The 22,210-nt window shown below is 41.1% G+C and overlaps 1 protein-coding gene across 1 annotated transcript in view; it reads left to right on the plus strand.

Annotated features, from left to right (window-relative positions):
• The window catches only part of LOC122789879 (protein Mdm4-like), a 188,360-nt gene extending 170,596 nt beyond the window's left edge, over nucleotides 1-17,764 (plus strand). Inside the window, exons 2-4 of the mRNA XM_044057312.1 lie at nucleotides 10,779-10,886; nucleotides 11,641-12,039; nucleotides 17,621-17,764. Coding sequence (XP_043913247.1) covers nucleotides 10,779-10,886; nucleotides 11,641-12,039; nucleotides 17,621-17,764 — 651 coding nt within the window. The remainder of the gene's footprint in view (nucleotides 1-10,778; nucleotides 10,887-11,640; nucleotides 12,040-17,620) is intronic.
• The last annotated feature ends 4,446 nt before the right edge of the window (nucleotides 17,765-22,210 follow it).

Below are 22,210 nucleotides of genomic sequence, written 5' to 3' on the forward strand. Positions count from 1 at the left end.
TACTCATTACTCTCCAGGTATGACCTCACTTGTACAGATCATTACTCTACTCATTACTCTCCAGGTATGACCTCACTTGTACTGATCATTACTCTACTCATTACTCTCCAGGTATGGCCTCACTTGTACTGATCATTACTCTACTCATTACTCTCCAGGTATGACCTCACTTGTACAGATTATTACTCTACTCATTACTCCCTAGGTATGACCTCACTTGTACTGATCATTACTCTACTCATTACTCGCCAGGCATGACCTCACTTGTACTGATCATTACTCTACTCATTACTCTCCAGGTATGACCTCACTTGTACTGATCATTACTCTACTCATTACTCGCCAGGCATGACCTCACTTGTACTGATCATTACTCTACTCATTACTCTCCAGGTATGACCTCACTTGTACTGATCATTACTCTACTCATTACTCTCCATGGCTGACCTCACTTGTACAGATCATTACTCTACTCATTACTCTCCAGGTATGAACTCACTTGTACTGATCATTACTCTACTCATTACTCTCCAGGTATGACCTCACATGTACTGATCATTACTGTACTCATTACTCTCCAGGTATGACCTCACTTGTACTGATCATTACTGTACTCATTACTCTCCAGGTATGACCTCACTTGTACTGATCATTACTCTACTCATTACTCCCCAGGTATGACCTCACTTGTACTGATCATTACTCTACTCATTACTCTCCAGGTATGACCTCACTTGTACTGATCATTACTCTACTCATTACTTTCCAGGTATGACCTCACTTGTACTGATCATTACTATGCTCATTACTCTCCAGGTATGACCTCACTTGTACTGATCATTACTTTACTCATTACTCTCAAGGTACGACCTCACTTGTACAGATCATTACTCTACTCATTACTCTCCAGGTATCCTCACTTGTACAGATCATTACTCTCCAGGTATGACCTCACTTGTACAGATCATTACTCTACTCATTACGCTCCATGGCTGACCTCACTGTATAGCTACCTATGGCCTGGGGATGGACAGTGAGATTGTTGTACACAGTGTATTGGTTTACAGCTAATAAACACATTTCCTTGCCTGGCAGACCTGTTGAAGAAATATGTGTTAACACTACCTGACTGTGTCTATGCATATTCACATCTTCACAGTTACATATGTGACACTGACAGGAGTGCCCGGCCCTCATGCTTGGGGGGGTGTGGTACTGACATACTCTGCCGGGATTTCGGTCTCCCTGGTTATTAGCAGTAGTGATCATTAGCCGTGACATCATGACACCTGAGGGACATGTATCAGAACAAAGTGCTTTGTGTATGTACTTATCTTGCTGTCATTTGCAGCCTCTGGGTTGGACAGTGGATATGTTGAACACAGAGTGTGTTGGTAAAGCCTTCTTACAGCTATTACAAACATTTCCTTACCTCGCAGACCTGTGGAGGTTGTTTATGTTAATACTACCTGACTGTTTATACAAATATTCACATATTCTTGTTTGACAATATGCATTCAACGTACTACCACTGCCAAAATTTGAACGGTGCCTGTTTGTGCAAAAAAGTACATCACAGTTGTGTTTCATCACAGTGAGCTACTGAGAAACTGCTGACTCATGCTTGACTTTTTTCTCCCTAGTACTGTCTGGTTTGCACAATCTGACCTTGTAGTTAGACAAATACCCTACGTAATGACAACTGTACTGCAATTTTCAGACAACAGATATGTATTAAATTTTTAGTAATAGTTGCATAAAACAGTTATTTTCTACCAGAAACACATAACTATGCAGAACTTGTACACATTTATATTCCTACCACAACATGATAAAGTAAACACAACAGTCTGGGGATTTTATTTTTATTCAATGTTACAGAGACCTTTATTCACCTGATAACAGTACTTTATTCATTGCACACAGTACACAGTTTACCTACTAGCTGTTGACAATCTACTACTTTCTGTTTATTTACTCCGAATACTGCAAGTTAGATTTTTAGTCAGCAGCCTCCCAGTGCAGCCTCAGCAACCTGCTAGCATGTGCATCAATATTTGCAGCCCTCTCATCTGCAGCTGCACAGGAGATAAATAAACATTTATGCATACCTATTGATTACATACTCAGGCTGGACTTTAGAGAACATTAATTGATACTGATACTTACACATTTCAGGAACATTCTGTTCCTATGTGTCTTGGATCCACTGGTCCAAGAGATCCCTCTTCCTACACTTCAGGTCAGCATAATGGTGCAGGACATACTCACCAGTCTGAGGGATACCAGTAGCACTGGTGAGGCCACGTGCGAGATGGTCCCAGGCCTCCAGTTTATATTGGGAGCACTGGTACTGTCCTGCAGAAGTCTCCCTTCATGGTATTTTACGTGGAGTCCAACCATGACCCTAGACTCCTGAATGCTCCAGCGCTGTGCTCGAAAGTGCACACCCTCATCAACGCCAGCCATAGTCATGCCAAAGACATGCATCTGGAGCATTTCTCCCCGGGCCTCCACTGAAAACAGGCTCTGTGGAACCTAGTCGGCCTTTCCCGGTCAACAAATGATAAATAAAATAAATAAAAAATAAAATAGTGCCTGCAGTGATTAGCTACAACTGGTTATGGTTATATTCCCACCTGCAGGGTTTAAATAGGGCTGTATTTCCACCTTTTGCCATGATTGGTCGATTTTGAATATGCTGAGCTAAGCTAAGTGACGCACAAACCCACTTAGCTAAGGTAAGCATTGCTTAAGGTGTAGATGCTAAGCACTGCTTACCAATGCGCAAATCCTCTTAGCTATGCTAATTATTGCTAAGCATTTAGATTTAAGCAATGCTTACACTGACTAAGCGTAGCTGAGCAAAATTTACTGTTGTTCAGCTTTCATTTTATGAACTGTCAGGATTGTTGGGTTGATTCCTTCTTAATGACATCTTATGATATGTAGGTTTACCTTCCATAACATCCCCCTATGTGCTTTTATTACATTATATTCTTGTTTGGCTATACTGTATGGGACACTTGTGTTTATATGGGGATTTCACATCTGTACTACACTGACACCTCACATTTGGACCTGCTACACTATCCTGGTTAACAAATATATATTATTTACTACCTATTTATAAAAAAAGATATTTTAGTGCTGCTTTCACATACAAAAATGAATGGATTGCATTGGGGCTTGAACAGTGAATGACTGCATACTAAGCGAAAGCTGGAACCACTACACTCTCTGACTTTGGGTATGTTGGTTGTATATTTCTATTTAGCTCCTTCGGATGTTTAAGCTATGCTGAACACAGCTTCACGATGCGCACACCCGCTCAACCACACTTAAACTTTAGTGGGGACGGGAAAAAATATTTGTTTTATTTGTCTTAGTTTAGGGATATGCACATAGCTAACAGTCATACCTGTTAACCTCTTACAGTATAAAAGCTGGACAAAGCCTAACATGATGGGGGGACAAATAGGGACAGATTTTAAATATTGCTCTTACAAACTTAGAAAGTTGATAGAATAATAGGTTTTGCATTAGCCATGACATTTTTGAAGGATGTGGAGTCTTAAACTCAAATGTTTGTCATTATTTTATGACTTCCATCCTCAGCTCTTTGCCAGACAAGTATAGATTTTAGGAGGAACACACCTAACATATGAGGTAAACATCTGCATTCTGTGAAAGTCTGCACAGTTGAGAGGTATGCAACAGTGTCCGTGGACACTGTTTTTATTTTCAAGTGTCCTGAGTATAGGGGGCATGTTTACTGTACGACCATTGCTTGGAGATGCCCCCTGCACTCATTCACGGATTGTGTCCATGCAGGTTATACAGCAACATGCTTTCATGAATATGCAAGGTGCACTGCTGTGCTGCACGGGCATGATCCACTCAGTGCAAGAAAAGACTTATTCTTGCATGGAGCTTTCATAAATCCCAGGGATAGACTTTTGTTGAATCTAATTTTTTTCTCCTGGTATAACAAGATTCCCTTCAGTTCAGTAAATTGAGGTATTGAATTTCATACTGTTTTCCATCTTCCTACACAATCAGAAGTTGCTACCAGGTAATACATTTAGAGTGTAACTGGAGAGCTGCTTAGCACGAAGTAGATAAAAACACAGGTTTGTTAACTTGAGCTGTAGGCCCGCTGATTTAACTAAAGTAAAAACTACATATTCTATATTTGAAAAACCTGCTTTACTTGAGAATGTAACTACAGCAAACAGAAGTGGTGAAAATCTTAAGTCTTGTGTGTAAGGCATTAACTGCAGCCAACACAGAACAGTGCCAAAGCATTCTCACATGTTTAAAAGATGTAAAACATTTAACTCATCCAAGCCTCTACTACCTTTTTTTGTATACTTCCAGTTGACACCCATAGCTTCTTATGGCATCCAGACATTTTTTTGGGTCTGGCTTTTTTAATTAAGTGAGTTATCAGCTAATAACAGGCAGTATTAAAAAGGGCAAGAAGTAATTACCAAAATGGCATTAAGATTAATAATCTGTGATTTTCTGTAGTAAATAAATTAATAATTGTCACTTTTTATTCATATTTATGATTATTTTCATATCTGAGAGAGCAACAAGCTTTTGAGTAGTATGGTGTGAAATGCCATGACGGAAGACAGGAAAATTAATTGTTTGTCCTTATATCATACTGTGCTGGAGATGCTGCTAGTTAGTTGTTAGTAGTTATGAAAATACCTGTATTTCCATACTTAAAAAGAAAGCAACTTGCAAACTATCGCATGGTGTCAGAGGAAAGCTTAGACGATGTTGAAGAAAACTGTCATTGATATTTGCACTGTAGGTTGCACATCTTACAAGATATTCAATAGTGTTTATATTGCTGATTATATGATCAAGTGGGTCTCCTTTAGATTACCGAACCGACACTTCACCGACACGCAGAATACCGAGACGAAACGACCGACAGGTAAGTTGACCGAAACGGTGATTTGCCGACAGCTGAAAGACTGACAAGGGTAACGTGTGAGCGTGACTCGGTAAGTGTGCGATAGTGACGGATTTAGGAGCGGTCAGGTAAGTGTGCGATATTGTGGGATTTTGGGTTAGGGTGTGGGAAAGGTGAGTGTGCGGCAGTGTCGGAGTTAGGGTTCGGGTAAGGTAAGTGTGTGATAGTGACGGACTGTAGTTTAGGGACGGGTTAAGTGAGTTAGGTTTAGAGTGCGGGTAGGGTGAGTGTGCGATAGTGACGGGCTTTATGTTTTAGGGTGGGTTAAGTGAGTTAGGGTTAGGGTGCAGGTAGGTTAAGTGTAGGTGTAGGGGCGGGTTAAGTGAGTTTAGGGTTAGGGTGCGGGTAGGGTAACTGTGCGGTAGTGTCGGACCTTAGGGTTAGGGTTTGGGTTAAGGTTAGTGAATATGTTATTGTGTTTCGTGTAGTTTACGTTGTTTGTGTCGGTGTAATGGTGTTCGGTTTTGTGAGTTGTCGGTGTTGTGTGTTTTCAGTTATTTGGGGTCGGTGTTTTGTGTGTCGGTAAATTGTTGGTTCGGTAATGTAAAGTAGACCCGATCAAGTATATGTTTTCACTTTTTCTGTAAATATCAGATCTGAAGAAGGTTTTAACTGAAAGCACTTGTCTGTAATTATTTTTCAGCAGAGTGTTTTGTTTTATGTTCCTTGGTGTGGTGTCCACGTTTTTTTTTTTTCCTTGATTTTACTATTTGCTGCCTACAGTGTTGGATTTTGGTGAGTGATTATCAGTGTTTTTTTTAATTTGGTGTTTTGTTTTTCTGTAAGTATCTCGAACATGAACTTTTTTGTTTTTCTGTAAATATCTGGAACATGAACTTAGGAATTTCTTGCTGTCATGTGAAAGCTTATAGCTGGCTAACTTTGTTCTTAAGAATATATGTCTAGGTTGTACATTTCCATGATATGAGAATCTGTTTCAGAAAGTTTAACAAAAATATAATTCTGGGTTTGTGTGCATTATTATGTATTATATTTATGGAAAAAGTTTGAATCCACTGACTATTATCACTATAAAAAATGTCTTATTGATAATATTGCTATTTGTACAGTCTTAATAGCTTTTATTGTTCACAAAATATTTATATTTGTTTATCTTTTGTTTTAAGTTGATTTTTCAAAATGTGCTCTAGAATACAAGGTGGTGTGTAGGCTGCTAGAGTTGTGACATTCCACACCTTGTAGGTGTTAATGAGTTAAAACTGTCAGAAAAAGTGTGGCAGAATGAACTAACTGCTTTTAAAGCTGTTGACACTTGGCTCCTGACCATTATTTATTATGGCAGCATTAAGTGCTTCACGGCTTTCGTAGACTTAAAACACTTTGTACTCCTGCACTTTATGTAATTAGCATTACTTTGGAATAGATAAATCTGCATGTACTAAGAGTTATACTTTTATCTCTTGTCATATCTCAGTTGTATGTTGTGGAGGTGGATATCTGGATACACTTATCAAGCTTCATGCTGCTCTTGAGGTGAATCTCTTGGACACATACGTGGTTCTGATTGCAGATGTCATAATACTCTGCTATATTTGACGTGTTTTGTTCAGTATCCAAGAAGACTTTGCTGTCTTTAAGTAGCTCAACTCATGGAGTTGAAGATTACTGTACAGTATTGCAGCCATGGAGTTGGTAACTTAAGAGAAAGTACTAAGTTCCCCACGTGGGAAGGAAATGCCAACCTGCAAAAATGCCTCTTTTGTGATTTTATGTCACAATTTTTCAGTTTCACATTTTTTCCATTCTTAAGTGTAGCCCTCCTGCCTTACTTATATTTTAACTACTGTAGTGATAAATGACCTTTATATGTTTGTTTGCAAATCGTATTTATTTAATTTATTTATATTTGTTGAATTGGAGTGTCCGACAGGACATAGGTCCATTTTCAGTGGAGGCCCAAGGAGAAAAGCTCCACAGTTAAAACAAACAGACAGTAGTTACATTGGATTACATAGCGATTAACAATTTACATAGCAATTATTACAACATATTTACAGATGAAGAACATAGTACACCAGTAGACAACTAGAATCTATCTGTGAAGTACATAACAGACATTAACAAATGTTACAATAAGAAATTCCTGCTGTATAATAAGTACTAGGCTTATGAGCATCTGAGCTTGCTATAATCAAGGTAGTTAGTGGAGTGGAAAGTAAGGTATTGGTTGGATGGGGTGGGTGATATTAGAGTGGGAGTTGCAAGGGCATAGCCAGCATGTTTTTAGGTGTGCTTTTAGTAAAGTTTTGAAGTGGGTGCATGATGGTATGGAGGTAATTGTGGGTGGGAGGGAGTTCCATAATTTGGCTATGGTACAAGAGAATAGTGCTTCACCAGCAGAGTTATTGGCTTTAGTGATCTGCAAGTGATTTTTGTTGCTGGATCTTAGTGGTCTGGTGGTGCAATAGGGTTGGAGTAGATTCTGGAGGGATGGGACATTTAGTGGATGGTTTACTAGTTTGTGGGCGAGTGAGAGTTGATACCATTGAAGGAGGTGAGGGAGTTCAAGCCAGCCCAGTTCAGCAAGTGAGAGACAGTGGTGACTACGGTAGGATGCCCCTGTGGCGACACATTTTAGAAACATTCTAACCTGTTGGATATAGAATACATCTTGGCATTCTTTCAACTATTTACTTGTAGTACTTACTGTGGGTAAATGGCTCATGCCAATTTATTTTTCTCGGTACCATATTGCTAAAGGATTCAGATGCTGTGCTATCACATTATTACTATATAGCATACTCTGAAATTAAATTTCTGTTACAGCAGTGTGTCCTTTTTCGTTTACTTATGAATGCCAGCATATTCTTACCTGTAACAGTTCCCCTTCAGAATGATGTCTGCTATAGCATATTCATATATATATATATATATATATATATATATATATATGTGTGTGTGTGTGTGTGTATGTGTGTGTATATATACATATATATATATATATATATATACACACACACACACACACACACACACACACACACACACACACACACATATATATATATATATATATATATATATACATACATGTGCGTGTGTGTGTGTGTGTGTATGTATTGCACCCAATGCAGAGCAGTACTTCACTACCACAAACAATCTTTTATTCCTACTTTAAAAAATAATTTTTCTTTGATATCATGAGCTGTACGTTACTTAGAATGTCTGTGTTGCACATCTATAATATAATATAATATAAGTAAATAAAACTAGTATAAGTGGAAAACTTTGTTATTTTACTGGTTTTGATTTTGAAATGTGTGTATACTTTTAGTTTATCTAATGTTTTTTCTCTGTATGTAATGCTGAAGTTCTTGATATAAAAAAAAAAATGTGAGTTTGTTTCCTTCCCCTCTGTTCTCATTCTGCCAGCCCAGTCAGTGCTCCACATGCAGGGAGGGTACCAGCCAGTGTCCTACCACCGGACTACTCCAGTATTGCTGGGGCTGCTTGTGCATCCTAAGGGTGTCCTTGAGGCTCAACCATCTGTGCTTCTATTGTGGGTTAGGGTAATTTGATATGACCTACCCACTCCCTTTATTCCTGCCTTTATGCTTGTTGACTAAGTGCCTGGCAGCAACTTCCCTCTTTGGTCCATGCCTCTCCTTAGGCAGCATCATTTCTGAGCACTCCACCATGCAGCATGCCCATTCTTCCCTGCTGCTCTGTAAGTCACCAGAGCTGTTAATCTAACTGCAGCCTAGGCCGTAGTCAGGGCTTTATCCCCTTTCACCACTGTAGTGGCTCATTTTTGAGAAGAAAGATGCTTCAGATAGTTGGTGTAAAATCCGAGAACCCAGGAGAATTTTTTTCTGAAGTACTACTTTTTTTAGAGGAGTCTGTCTTATTCGTTATAGAGTCTCTTGTAGCAACATGGTTTGCTTTAGTTTAAGTTTAGTGTATGATTTATTTTAATTTTGCCAAATATGATTTATTTTTTGTATGCATGGAGCCTATGCTTTGGGTATCTTACTAAGTGTAGTGTATTGATTTATCTTTATGTATTATCAAGCAGTTTGAATAAAGAGTCAGCTATGTAGAATGCATGAATGCAAACTGAAATTATCTGTTAAAGTGAGTGAAAGTTAATTTAGTAGTAGTAAAAATGTCCTTAGGATGCTAAAGCTTGTGTATCACTACAAGAACGAATATCAGCATACTGAAAAGCTCTCCTGCAATGGTTTGTCTCCTCTAAAGCATTGGGATTTAGGCATTGTAGGTATAGAGGCAGACATTTTCATTAATCACTCACCCATTAACTGTAGTAGTATAATCTGAGGTATTTTTGACGAGGTTACCCCCCCCCCCACGCACACACACGCAGTACATAGGCACACATACTTGTCTTCAGCCTAATGTATTCTGACATCACAAACCTCCTCGTAATGTCAGTTAATCCATTGCTGTTTTCCTTACATGTGATTCTCTGAATTGTAGACAAAGCTGTGGAGTATTTCATCCAGAAATATCTGGAACCACTTTGTGACATTGGTTCTTCAGTACATTATATAGTATAGAGCACCAGTGGTAAATGGACAGACTGAATTTTTCCAGACACTATGCTTATAGAGCTGAAACTTGAAAACTGCATGACTTTAAACAATTCCTGCATACTGACAGAAAATGGTTTTAGTAGACTTTGGAAATGTCAACCCTGATGCATTTCTTGGAACCTGTGATCTAACTTCCTCCATCACACAAGATCCGTATGGGTTTGAAACCATAATCTGCTCCATGGCTTTTTGATAGTTTAGATGATCTGTGGGGCATCTTGCACTCCCCTGGATTCAGAAGGTGCGAACGCCAACAGATGATCCAGTTGCTAGCGTGCCGCTTGCTATTTTACTCATGCTTTTTTTATCCACTTCTACCTCCTGACCACCCCCCCCAGGATTAGTCCATTTCTCAAGACCAGCCAACGTTTTTCTATAGAATTCACTTTTAAGTCTTTCTGCTCCCCTTTCTGTCTCACTTGATACCCTGTCAGCTCCAGTTCTGTTTTTTGTGGGCATTACACATTGATCTGTTGATGAATGGAATGCTCTTTGTTTATACTAGAAAGTCCAGTCTATCTGTCCACCAGAAAAAGAAAAATGGATCCAGTGTTGGGGAAGCAATGTAATGGACTTTGTTTAACTTCTGACAGTTCCACACAGACTGTTATCGTTTCAGAGCCTGGTGTGGTGGTGGAGATTGCCTTTATCCAAGCTGTAGACTAAATACTAAAAATAGGTTGTACTAACAGTTAACGGCTGTTGTTGCATTTCGTAAAAAGGATTCAGTATACATCTATGAGGTCTGTCAGGGTTTTGTTATCCAGAGTGCTTGACATATGTGGTAGTAAGCTGTCCAAAAAGCTACCTTACCAGTAAAATACAACATCAGTGTCTGAGGCTGTGTTATACCGAATGTAGTTCAGGGTAATTTCTGTGCCCAACATATTCAGTTTGCTTGCACTATATTTACATGCTGTACACCACCACCATCTCCAGAGATGAAACCACCACACAGTAGAAAGTGAATGTTACACTAGTAGTCCTGGCTTTGTGTAGCTTTGATGAAAGAACATTATTACCATCACCTGCAAGAACAAAGTAGTCATCTTCAGAGGCCATAAAACTGGTTTTGATGCATTTAGTTATTTGATTCAATTTATTAGTCGATCTGAACTTTAAAACACTACATATACCTACAGTTGAGATGGTATACTTCTGCATATAATTGCATTTGTTAGATTAACACCATCTATTTTTAACATGTAATCCAGGTCACAAAATTAAGCAAAGCAGGCCTGTACAGTGAGAGTGCCTCTACATCCAGCATCAGAGGAGCTGGCGGCTCCTACTTTGCTGCTGCTGCTGCCCATTTTGCTCTGGTAATTTGGATCCAAATTGTCTCCCTACTGGTACACTCAAAGCAGTCACATATTGTACAATAGTTTTGATGTATTTAATTAGTTGGCTCCATGTATTAATCAATCTTAACTAAATACCCTTTAAAACAGTTTAGGGGAGAAAAGCTCTGTTGATAAAACTCTTTAACGTTTTGTTTTGTTGTAATTTGAGATAAAAATACATGGTACAAAGTTGAGCGAGTGTACAAAAGGGTGACATCTTTTGTTATGTTCAGTATAATTTATATCTGTAGTATTTGCTGCAACGTGTTGATTGTGCATATCTGTAAGAGAGAGTAGTCATCCATTAGTCCTTGAGGGAGAGGGATGGAAATGTCATGTGGTATGTGTTCAGGTATTCCTCTTTGTATGTTGATGAGGTGTGTAGATCACGTCTTGTTTACTTCTGACTCCTGTCAGCCACTGTACCAGATAACATGTTCTTATAAAGCCTAGCACGTGCTGTAGTAGTTCATTCTTGAATCTTACACACACTTGCATTCAGACGGTATCACACTCGCTAGCTAGCTTCCATCTAGACAGCATTTACATGAATGTATGCCTTCCTGTCAGTGTGTGTTGCAGCATAAAGTTAAGAAAATGTTGGTACAATAAATGTTATGAACCCAAGCTGAAGTCTCCGTCTCTCAATTCACAATACCTGCACAGGGAAGTGTGAGACAGGGTGGAACTACAGTTTTAAATTGATTCAGTACCTTTTTTGTCTCCTGTCCAGGGTTGCTGGAAGTGTACTACATGCAAGAAGTTTAATTCTCCAGAGAAGCGGTACTGCTTTCGTTGCTGGGCTCTGAGAAAAGATTGGTATTCTGACTGCCCGAATTTCTTACATTCTACTTCTACAGCTAATGTCGCTGCCACGAAAGGAAGGAAAAAAGAGGAAGATGGAGGGATTGATGTTCCAGAATGCAGAAGGGCTGTTTCCAATCCAGTTAATCAGACTGCAGATCAGAACGAGTTATTAGAGAAAAACCAGACTGGACCACATAGTTCCACTGAGCCTTTGGTCTTGACCCAATGTAACCCTCCAGCTGCATTTTCATCTTCCTCTAAACCTTCACTGGAACTGCCTGCAGCATTACCAGAATCCAACAAGAAACTTTTGAAGCCTTGTTGTGTTTGTCACAGGCGCCCAAGAAAAGTACAGTTGTGTACACTTACCATAAATGTAGATGTTCGAGTGTCTTCACTGTTGCAGTCATCACTGTATAGGGTTATTCCTGCCGGCAGGCAGCCCTCAGTCAGCCAGAATCCCAAAGTCTGGGTCCGGCGTCGGCTGTTCAGTCATGCTCCCTGACGTCAGAGCGCCAAGAGTACAAAGCTGCCAGCCGACACCATGTTCTCCAGTTTTTCTTGCCCCAGATGTCAGGTGCCCAAAAGTGAAGGCTAATACTAAAACAAAAAAGTAACATACAACAAACCCCATACTCTGTAGCAAATACACCTCAGAAGAAGGGTGAAGTAGGAAACCACAGTAATGAAAGTATAAGAGGGGACACGAGGGAGGGTAACCCAGACTGCAACAGTGAAGACACTCGAACATCTACATTTATGGTAAGTGTACACAACTGTACTATGTTCATCGTGTTTCACTGTTGCAGTAATCACTGTAGGGTTGAATCCCAAAGCTGAGATAAAGGGTGGTGGTTATAGAGTAGAAGGGGCAGCTAGAAGGCCCTGCAAGACTGCAGAAGCAAAGCCTGCCCTAGACCTAGAGTAAAGAGGGAGATTATAGTGCTTAGAGAAAGTTTGCTCTAAACTCCAAGTTGCAGCTTCCAAAATATCTTTGGTAGGAACTCCCCTGAGGAAGGCAGCTGAAGTGGCAGCAGCTCTGGTAGAGTGAGTCCTTATACTCCCTAGGATTTGCTTTCCATGGTGTGAATAACAAAATCTGATTCCATGAGCAATCCATTTAGAAATGGTCTGTTTTGAAATGGCTTTACCTTGGGAACTTGAAGCATAAGAAACAAACAATTGTACTGATTTCCTGATATCCTTGGTTCTGTCCAGGTAAAAACGAAGTTGTCTGTGTACATCCAAGGAATGCAAGATCCTTTCCCCCTTATTTTGTGGATTAGTGAAAAAAGTTGACAGGTGAATAGTTTGATTTAAAGCCACTTTGGAAACCACTTTAGGCATGAAAGTAGGATTAGTCCTTAAAGACACCCTGCCTTGGTGAAAAATAATATAAGGTTCCACAGCCATGAGTGCTTGTAACTCCGAGACTCTCCTGGCTGAAGTCAAAGCCAGTAGGATAGCTGTCTTCCATGATAAATACTTAATATCGGATGTGGCAGCAGGCTCAAAAGGAGGCAGAGTGAGTTTTTCCAGAACATAGTTGAGGCCCCAGGCAAGTATGGGAGGAGTCCTAGGGGGTCTTAGATTCTTTGCTCCTCTGAGATATTGTTTCAGAAGTGGATGCGAAAAGAGTGGTGTGTCTGTATTGTAATGTGCAAAGATAGCTGAGGCATGTATTTTTATGGAGGAGAAGGATAAACCCTTATGTAGCATGTCTGTCAGGTAATGTAAAATCAGTGGGATATTAGGAATGAGAGGATCCGAATCCTGAGCATGCATCCAGGTGCAAAATCTCTTCCATTTGCCTGCATAAGATTTTCAAGTGCTAGGCCGTCTGGCTTCTAAGATGACATCCATAACCTGTTTGGGAAGGGTAGGAATAATCATAGACCCTGAATTCGCCAAGCTGCCAGGCTGAGAGTTTTGATATGAGAGTGCAGAACCTGGCCCTGGTGTTGGGACAAAAGATTTGGAATCTGAGGTAGAATCCAAGGAGGCTCCTGGGATAGATTCATCAGTGCTGAGTACCAAAATTGACGAGGCCAATTTGGGGCCAGTAAAATCCTCTTGGGTTTGTCCTGTTTGATCTTTAATAACACCTGTGGAAAAAGAGGAAGTGGAGGAAAGGCATACCCCGAGAGGTTTCTCCAACTGAATGAGACAGCATCCACCTTCCATGCTAGTTTGTGAAATGTCCTTGTGCAAAAAATCTATAACTGGTGGTTGAGGGGGGATGCAAATAGATCTTTGTCGGGGCAGCCCCAGGCTTCTGTAATCATCTTGAATATTTGGGTGTCTAGCATCCACTCGTGTGGGTCTGACAGGTTACTGCTCTGGCTGTCTGCCAGAATATTTTGTTTCCCTGGCAGGAACTGAGCTTGTAGATCCACTTTGCAAGCTAGAGCTGTGTTCCATAGAGTCATGGCTAGTCTGCAAAGGGGGTAGGAGTATGAACTCCCTTGCTTGTTTACGTACCACATAACTGTGGTGTTGTCTGTCCGTATCAGTAGTTGTCCTGGCTGTAGAAGATCCCTGAAAGCCAAGAGGGCATTCTGTACTGATAATATCTCTTTTAAAATTATATGTAGGTGCTTCTGATCCTCTGTCCAATAATCTTGCAGGCCTTTCCCCTGCAAGTGGGCTCCCCATGCATAATCCGAGGCGTCCGTGGTTAACACTTGGCTGGCTGGAGGCAGACTGAAGGCTTTCCCTTTGTTGTGAAGACATGCCATGGTCCACCAATGGAATTCCTTTTGTAGGCAAGGCAAGACAGCAATCTGTGTGTCTAGACTGTGGCAATGCTGGGACCATACACTTTTTAGGTACCATTGTATTTTTCTCATATGTAGTCTTGCATTTGGTATGAGAAGGATGCAGGAGGTCATGTAACCCAGAGCCTGCAGGAATTTCCTTGCAGTTAGCTGAGACATTAATGCCAAGGTTTTGAAAGTTGAAGCCAGCTGTAGTTGTTTTTCGGATGTCAGGAATGCCATCTGGGTTGTTGTGTTTAGAAGAGCACCCAGAAAATTTATCTGTTGTGTGGGTGTCAAATTTGACTTTTTTATGTTCACAGTGAATCCCAGGTACTTGAGTAGATTTTGAACAAATTCCAGGTGCTGGAGTAAGACATCCTGGCTGTCTGCTTAAATAAGGCAGTCATCCAGATAAGGGTAAATTTGAATTCCCTGGAGTCTGCAATAAGCTACTACTGGTGCCAGGCACTTGGTGAAGACCCTGGGCACAGTAGACAAGCCAAAGGGCAGCGCAGAGAATTGGTAATGTTTCGAGCTGGCCTTGAACCTGAGGTATTTTCTGCACTTCTGTCTGATAGGGATGTGTAGGTAAGCCTCCTTTAAATCCAATATCACCATCCATGCATTTTTGCTCAACATTGGCAGGAGCTGCTGCAGAGTAAGCATCTTGAACTTTGGTATCTCCAGGAAAGTATTTAAAACTGACAGATCCAGGATAGGTCTCCATGAATTTTGTTTTCTGGGAACTAGAAAGAGCCTTGAGTAAAAGCCTTGCCCCATCTCTGATTGTGGAACCAGTTCTATGGCCCTCATAGCCATGAGGGAACCCACCTGGTTTAATGCCTCTGCCCATTGGTGTTTTGGTAGGTCTGGCCATCCGTTTGGTCTTGGCAAGGCATGAAAGTGGAATTTGTAACCTTTAGAAACTACATCCAGAACCCACTTGTCTTGGGTTATGTAAGTCCAATTTTGTTGAAAAAGACAGAATTTCCCCCCTAGAGGTGCTTCCAGGAGAGAAGTTCCTGGAGCCATGCAGGGGGAGTCATTGAGCCTGTTTTCTATAAGATTGAGGTCTGTCCTCTCCACCCCTGGGGGTGGAAGCACTCCATTGTCTAGGTCTGTAAGAGGTCTGTGTTTGAGGCCTCCCTCTGGTGCGCCTATATCTACCCCTCTGAGGCCTGTCCGAGCTGGGAAAGGACCAATTTTTAGTTGGCCAATTTCTGCTAAATCTTGGGGACTGAACTTGTAAGAAATCCTTAACCGTTTGCATGGATTTTGCCTTATCCTCCATTTTCTTTATCACCTCTTCAGCCTTAGGCCCAAACAAAACATTATGCTGAACAGGAGCATCCGGTAACTTTGCTTTCACTTGATCAGGTAAATTTTGTTCCTTTAACCAAGCATGCCTTCTAATGACTGTGCCAGTGGCAGCCGCCCTGCATGAAGCCTCCAAGGCATCAAAATCACAGTGTAAACCATGCTTCCCCACTTGCTCAATAGCATGCATCAAATCATGCAATTCCTTATTATCTGCACATGCAGAAATGGTACCTAGCTTTTGTTTCATAACAGACAGCAGGAACTGCTGATATTTTAGCATATGAAATTGGCAATTTAAAGCCCTGATAGATAAAGTAGCAGAAGTGTACACTTTTTTGCCCCATCTCTCCAAAGCTCTGGAATCCTTATCTGTCGGAATAGGGTTTTTAGCAGAGGCGGCCTTAACACCCTTAGGACCTTGAGAAATGGTTTCTGGATCAGCAGCAAGATTTTTTTAAAGGAACTGGTGGGAGTCAGCGACCCTGTAATATCTGTCAGGCTTAGCAGGGGCTGGAGGAAAAGAGTCAGGAGTTAAATTAGCCTCAGAAAAGGCATCATCCACAATATCCAAAATAGGAGGAATAGCCAGGGGTCTATGTTGGGGAAGAAGAAGGAAATCCCTAAGCCTTCTCTTAGATTCAGAGTACTCCTGTCCTTCCCAGTGAAAATGTTCCCTCATGTCATGTAAAGTTTCCCCAAAAGAAAAATCCTCAGGGGGAGAAGCTGATTGAATGGATTCCTCAGCATCAGAATCCTCATAAGGAGGGAGAGTATATTCCTGTTCAGAGGAAGACACTGAAGAAATAGATGCCTGTTCTGAGGATTCAAAATCCAATTCTTACCTTGGCCTTTTGTCTGGAGGGGGATGTGAACCCCTAATCATGGTTAGTAAGTCCTCCGCCATTTTAAGCAGCTGTTTCTGAGATTTGGGTCCCAGATCAGAAGAGGCCTGGTCTAGTGTCTTTGATTTAGAAGGAGTCTTCGCCTTTGTCTTTGCCTTTATCAGAAGCTGTGTAGGCCTGAAAACCCCCTCGGAAGCCAGTACCTGCACAGCGGTTCTGGACCCATCCGAGGGAGCATTGTCCGAAGGTCCTGCAGCTGGAGTACTCAAAGGCTTAGTTGGCTCCTCGTGGGAATCCGTTTCGGCAATCAGTTCTGAAATGGCCGACGACAGGGGCTGCGAAAGCACCTCACTGACGACGGCCGAATCTGGAGCTGTCTCTGCTTGTAAACCGTCATCTGATTTGGACCTCGGAGGCCTGTCCTTATCCTCACGTCGTTTGTGAACTCCGGTAGTCGGAAGCGTGTCTGATGACATTTTATAATTAAATCACCTGCCAAAGTAGTGAAAAGCAAAATCGTACCTCCGCTTAATCATACGTTGGTTAAGGCTAGCACAAAACCGACAGCTAGCTACGTTGTGGTCAGGGCCTAAACAAGGAATACAGTAAGAGTGGAAATCCTTATGAGGTATTTGCTTCCCACAAGAAATACAATTATTAACTTTTTCTGACATCGGACTGGAGCAAGAAAAAAGTTTCCCCAACGGGGTACTTAGCTTTGAGAAGAAGAAGTAAGTCTTCGGACTGAAGCACGAAAAAAAAAAATCAGGAGTCAGCCGACCGGCACTTGCGAACTGCTTCCACCGCACGGCAAGAAAGACTGGATAACATGGCATCGGCTGGCAGCTTTGTACTCCTGGCACTCTGACGTCAGGGAGCATGACTGAACAGCCGACGCCGGACCCAGACTTTGGGATTCTGGCCGACCGAGGGCTGTCTGCCGGCAGGAAGAACCCTACAGTGATGACTGCAACAGTGAAACACGATGAACATTGGGAATATTATTCATGGCAAGACAGCTCACCTTGTAACTTGTTTCTTGTGTGCTAGGATGCTGCAGAAGTTCAACTCACCTTGTCCAGTGTACAGGCAGAAGATTAATTTTGTGATCAAAGTATTTGTAGCATAGATACCTGGACTGATAATATTTCCCTCGTCGCTTGTTATTGCACTTGTCTTGAATTTTTCTTTCAGGGTTTTGCATCTTATTGGTGGGTGGACAGCCAGTGGTGTCTCATACCTGCCATAGTGTTTTCATTAGTAGAAGGTACTAAAACTGATAACTGTTGTTAAAACATGCAGTGTTATTTATTCAGTTTCATTTGCTGAAAGGTAGTGTTACCTGAAAGACCACCTTTTTTGTCACCCCTCCATAATTTACATTACCATTGTGCTGGCTTGCAGTTGTCTTTTAGACTGGATTAAGGGCAGCTTGCTTACATTTTTCAGTTTTTCCCTTACTGGGCTTGTTTTCACCTTCCTTGAGTCATTCTGGCTACCTTCCATATTGAAACGTGTTTTAGTGTTAAAGAATGACCTACGTTTTACAAGTATATTTTTAAACAGTTTGTTACTTGATGTTTGCTGTTCTACGTTTTGTTGCTGAGAATCTGAATGGTACTGCATCGTAGCCGCTTTTACCTTTGTTGTTGTTAATTCATTACTGCCTTGCACAGGCAAAGGATTTTTTATGACTTTGTTTATTGCACCTAACGTAGTTTATAATGGAATCTGAAACAACTGCCTCTTTAAGTTTTGTACTGCATGTGAGCTTCACAAACCTAGAAACTCTACTGTAGTACTTAATCTTTTATTTTAAATCATGAGGAGGGTCCATATTGTTTGGATTAAACATTTTTTGGTGTTTTTGAATATAAGAATATATTATTTTTCTTCTGACTTGACAGGGCCCTGCATACTTTCCTCTGCCTTTGGATTTGTTTTCTGCCTAAATGTCATTTTTATTCCAGTTTCCTTTTCAAGCCTGTATGCAGATTAGAATTTTGGGAAAGTCTGCTGCTATCTCATTGACCATATTGAAATTTATTTTAGTATTAAAAAATTATTTGTGTTCTACAAGCATATTTGTAAACAGCTTGGCACTTGAGGTTTGCCATTCTACCATAGTTTTGAAAGCCTGTCATTCTTTAAACTTGACTGTGTATGTGGCACACTTTTTTTTTGTCTTATTGGAAATTTAACACTCCTAATTGTTAACTGAAGCAACGTAAAAATGTCACTATCCCGTTGATTCAGCATGCACTCTGTAGATATCCTGAACAAACTTCATTTGTGGCTTTTCATATTTTTCCTGAAAGCTAGTTTCCATATTGTGGCTTTGTATTTGGAACCTTGCAGTCCCTTATCTGGCTACTGGTTATGTAATAATGGAGCCCTAAAGAAAGTTCTGTTTCTGGAGGACAAGAATTGTAATTTTAGTGCAGAGTTTAGTTGCTGTCGTTCTTTATCATTGTAGCAGTTTACCTTCATGTTTTGCAAGGACCGGGTAATAAAGATGACAGCCATTTGGGAACATGACCACTGCAGGTATATGAAGCCATTATTAATGTGTGTGGGCCCATTTCAAAGTAGTTTTTGACAGCCGTTTAATGCTGAAGCAGTTAGTTGTTGTCATGAGATGCATCTCTAAGGTTTGTCTAGCCCTTAAGTAAAGCAACTTAATACGGGCAGCAGGTCTGACTAAGAGATGAATATGGGGGGGGGGGGCAAATCAGACTACATAATGGCAAGTTTCAGTGGAGCAGTAACTTCTCTCAGACTAAAGCAAAATGAAATAGTGGCATTTGCTTACAGTGCAAACACTTCTAAGGCTGTATGCTTATTATTTAATGTTCCACTGTGTTTGCAGTGAAACTGTCACACTGTGCTGTGCATTTAAAGAAATGTGCTTGCTATGCTGAAGGTATGATTCCTCCTTTTCAGAAAGTAGTTTTAACAAAGAAGTATGATTGCAAGACTTATGGGGACAGCCAAGGAGTTTATTCAAGGTTAGAAAATAATAAAAATACAAAATGCAGTTTTACTTTTCGTAATACCTGCTTACGTGTTGCTGTTTTGTGAGATAGTTACTTTTATTAATCAGCAACAAATCCAGCTTTAAAGAGCAACCTTCCAATAAAAATATTTTTTTTCCTTATAGGAAACCTGTTGACAACATACCTTTTCAGTAGAAGTAGGGTTAGTCGGCTTGGAAGACCATTGACACTAAAGTAACTTAATCAGAGGTGTGGTGATCTTAGAGTTATGTCATCTGAGGGGTGGGGACCACAGCTTTCTGAAAAGAAAGTGCGTCTTTGCCTCCGTGTCACGTATGTTACTTATTAGGCCTTTCAGCATCTCTAACATGTGCCCACCCACACACACGCACACAGCTGACCCCAGTGCTTCTGTTTGATCACTTGGTCTACCTACCTCTCATGTCTCCCCAGACTTGGTCTGAATTAGCGTACGGGCCCTCCAGGAGGTAGAGACGTCCTGGGACAACATTGTACTGCTGCTTTGGGAGTATTTTTCTTAACTTTGAGTAGAAGGCTTGCACTGATGGCTGCGCTACACTGCCCTTCATTTTTTCAAAGGACTGATGTCTGCAGGGTTCTGTGCCACCCTCAGCAGCACTGTGCTGATGTCTGCAGGGTTCTGTGCCACCCTCAGGAGCACTGTGCTGATGTGTGCAGGGTTCTGTGCCACCCTCAGCACACTGTGCTGATGTTCGCAGGGTTCTGTGCCATGCTCAGCAGCACTGTGCTGATGTTTGCAGGGTTCTGTGCCACCCTCAGCAGCACTGTGCTGATGTCTGCAGGGTTCTGTGCCACCCCCAGCAGCACTGTGCTGATGTCTGCAAGGTTCTCTGCCACCCTCAGCAGCACTGTACTGATTTGTGCAAGGTTCTCTGCCACCCTCACCAGCATTGTGCTGATGTGTGCAGGTTCTCTGCCACCCTCAGCAGCACTGTGCTGATGTCTGCAGGGTTCTGTGCCACCCTCAATAGCACTGTGCTGATGTCTGCAGGGTTCTGTGCCACCCTCAGCAGCACTGTGCTGATGTCTTCAGGGTTCTGCGCCACCCTCAGCAACACTGTGCTGATGTCTGCAGGGTTCTGTGCCACCCTCAGCAGCACTGTGCTGATGTCTGCAGGGTTCTGTGCCACCCTCAGCAGCACTGTGCTGATGTCTTCAGGGTTCTGTGCTACCCTCAGCAGCACTGTGCTGCTGTTTCCATGTACTCTGCCAGGAAAAATCAAAACTACAACATGTCCCCTTCCTGTCTCTTCCCCCAGGGTAAGCACAGCCATTCTGTGGGGAGAAGCATTATCTTGAAGCTTAAGGTGCACCTATGCTGACATCACATGCCATTCAGAAACCGTTGGGATCTTCCTCATGTAAAGCTTTGGCAGGGGAACCATAAGGATGCAAGATGCCATGTAACACAGAGCTTTCAATATTTCTCTGACACCCTCCTCCTGAGGTAATGTTCTGAGAGAATGTGTTAGAGAAACAATCTCTTGAAGAAGAAAGGCCTATTGTGCCCCCCCCCCCCACCAGGGCTCCTAAAAATACCAGTCTGTTTGTGGCCGTGAGATTAGATTCCGGAGAATCCCAGGTTCAAAAGGCAGGTCATGGTCAGGTAAAGATAAGCTTCAAGCTTCTTCACAGAACTTGCTTGTGTCAGCCATTTGCCTAGATAAGGGTAGATCTGCGCATGTTTGGTTCTGCAAAAGACAACACTCGAGCCATATAGTTTGTGAACCCTGAGAGCAATAGATAAGCCAAAGCGCAGTGCACAGTATTGGAAGCAATTTCTATTTGCTCTAAAGCAGAGTAACCTCTTGTGTACTTTGGCTATGGGTATATGGGGAAAACTTTTTTTTAGATCTAAAGAGACTATGGAAAGCCTCAGGGGTAAACATTGACCAGAGCTTTTAATCTTAAACTTCAGGATCAGCAAAAACCTATAAACCAAACCAGTGGTCTGAGTGCCCAAGATAAAAACTGGTAAACCTGAAGTAAGGCACACAGAGAGCTCAGCAAAACGGACAACTGCTTTAATGAACAAGCACAAAAACAATCCACAGCAAGCTAAATCACAGCAGCACAGCACAGCAAACGAAATTGCAAAGCACAAGCAACAGCACAATAACGCTGTAAAGTTAATCCACATACGTTTTCGTCACAATAACTTCATCAGATGCCTAACATCTCTTCCTTTGGTGAATAAATAAACTAATCTAATTCAAATAAACCAATGAGTGAACAAATTCAATTACACATGCAAAATGCATTAAAACACAAGAACATTAAAGGTGAATGAATCTAAAAGCTAAAACCAAAAGTATATATAATAAATAGATATAATAAATATATATATATATATATATATATATATATATATATATATATATATATATATATATATATATTGTTATATAAAATGCTTCGGACATAAACCTTAATTAAAATTGCTTTGTTAAATATAAGTATTACCAGCACAAACCTGAAATGCTTCTAAAAATGTTTTTTTCAAAAGCAGAAGCTAAACTGAATCCAAAATACAATGA

Source organism: Protopterus annectens, chromosome 15.part0, assembly GCF_019279795.1.
Source record: "Protopterus annectens isolate FY-2018-M chromosome 15.part0, PAN1.0, whole genome shotgun sequence".
Classification (NCBI taxonomy): domain Eukaryota; kingdom Metazoa; phylum Chordata; order Ceratodontiformes; family Protopteridae; genus Protopterus; species Protopterus annectens.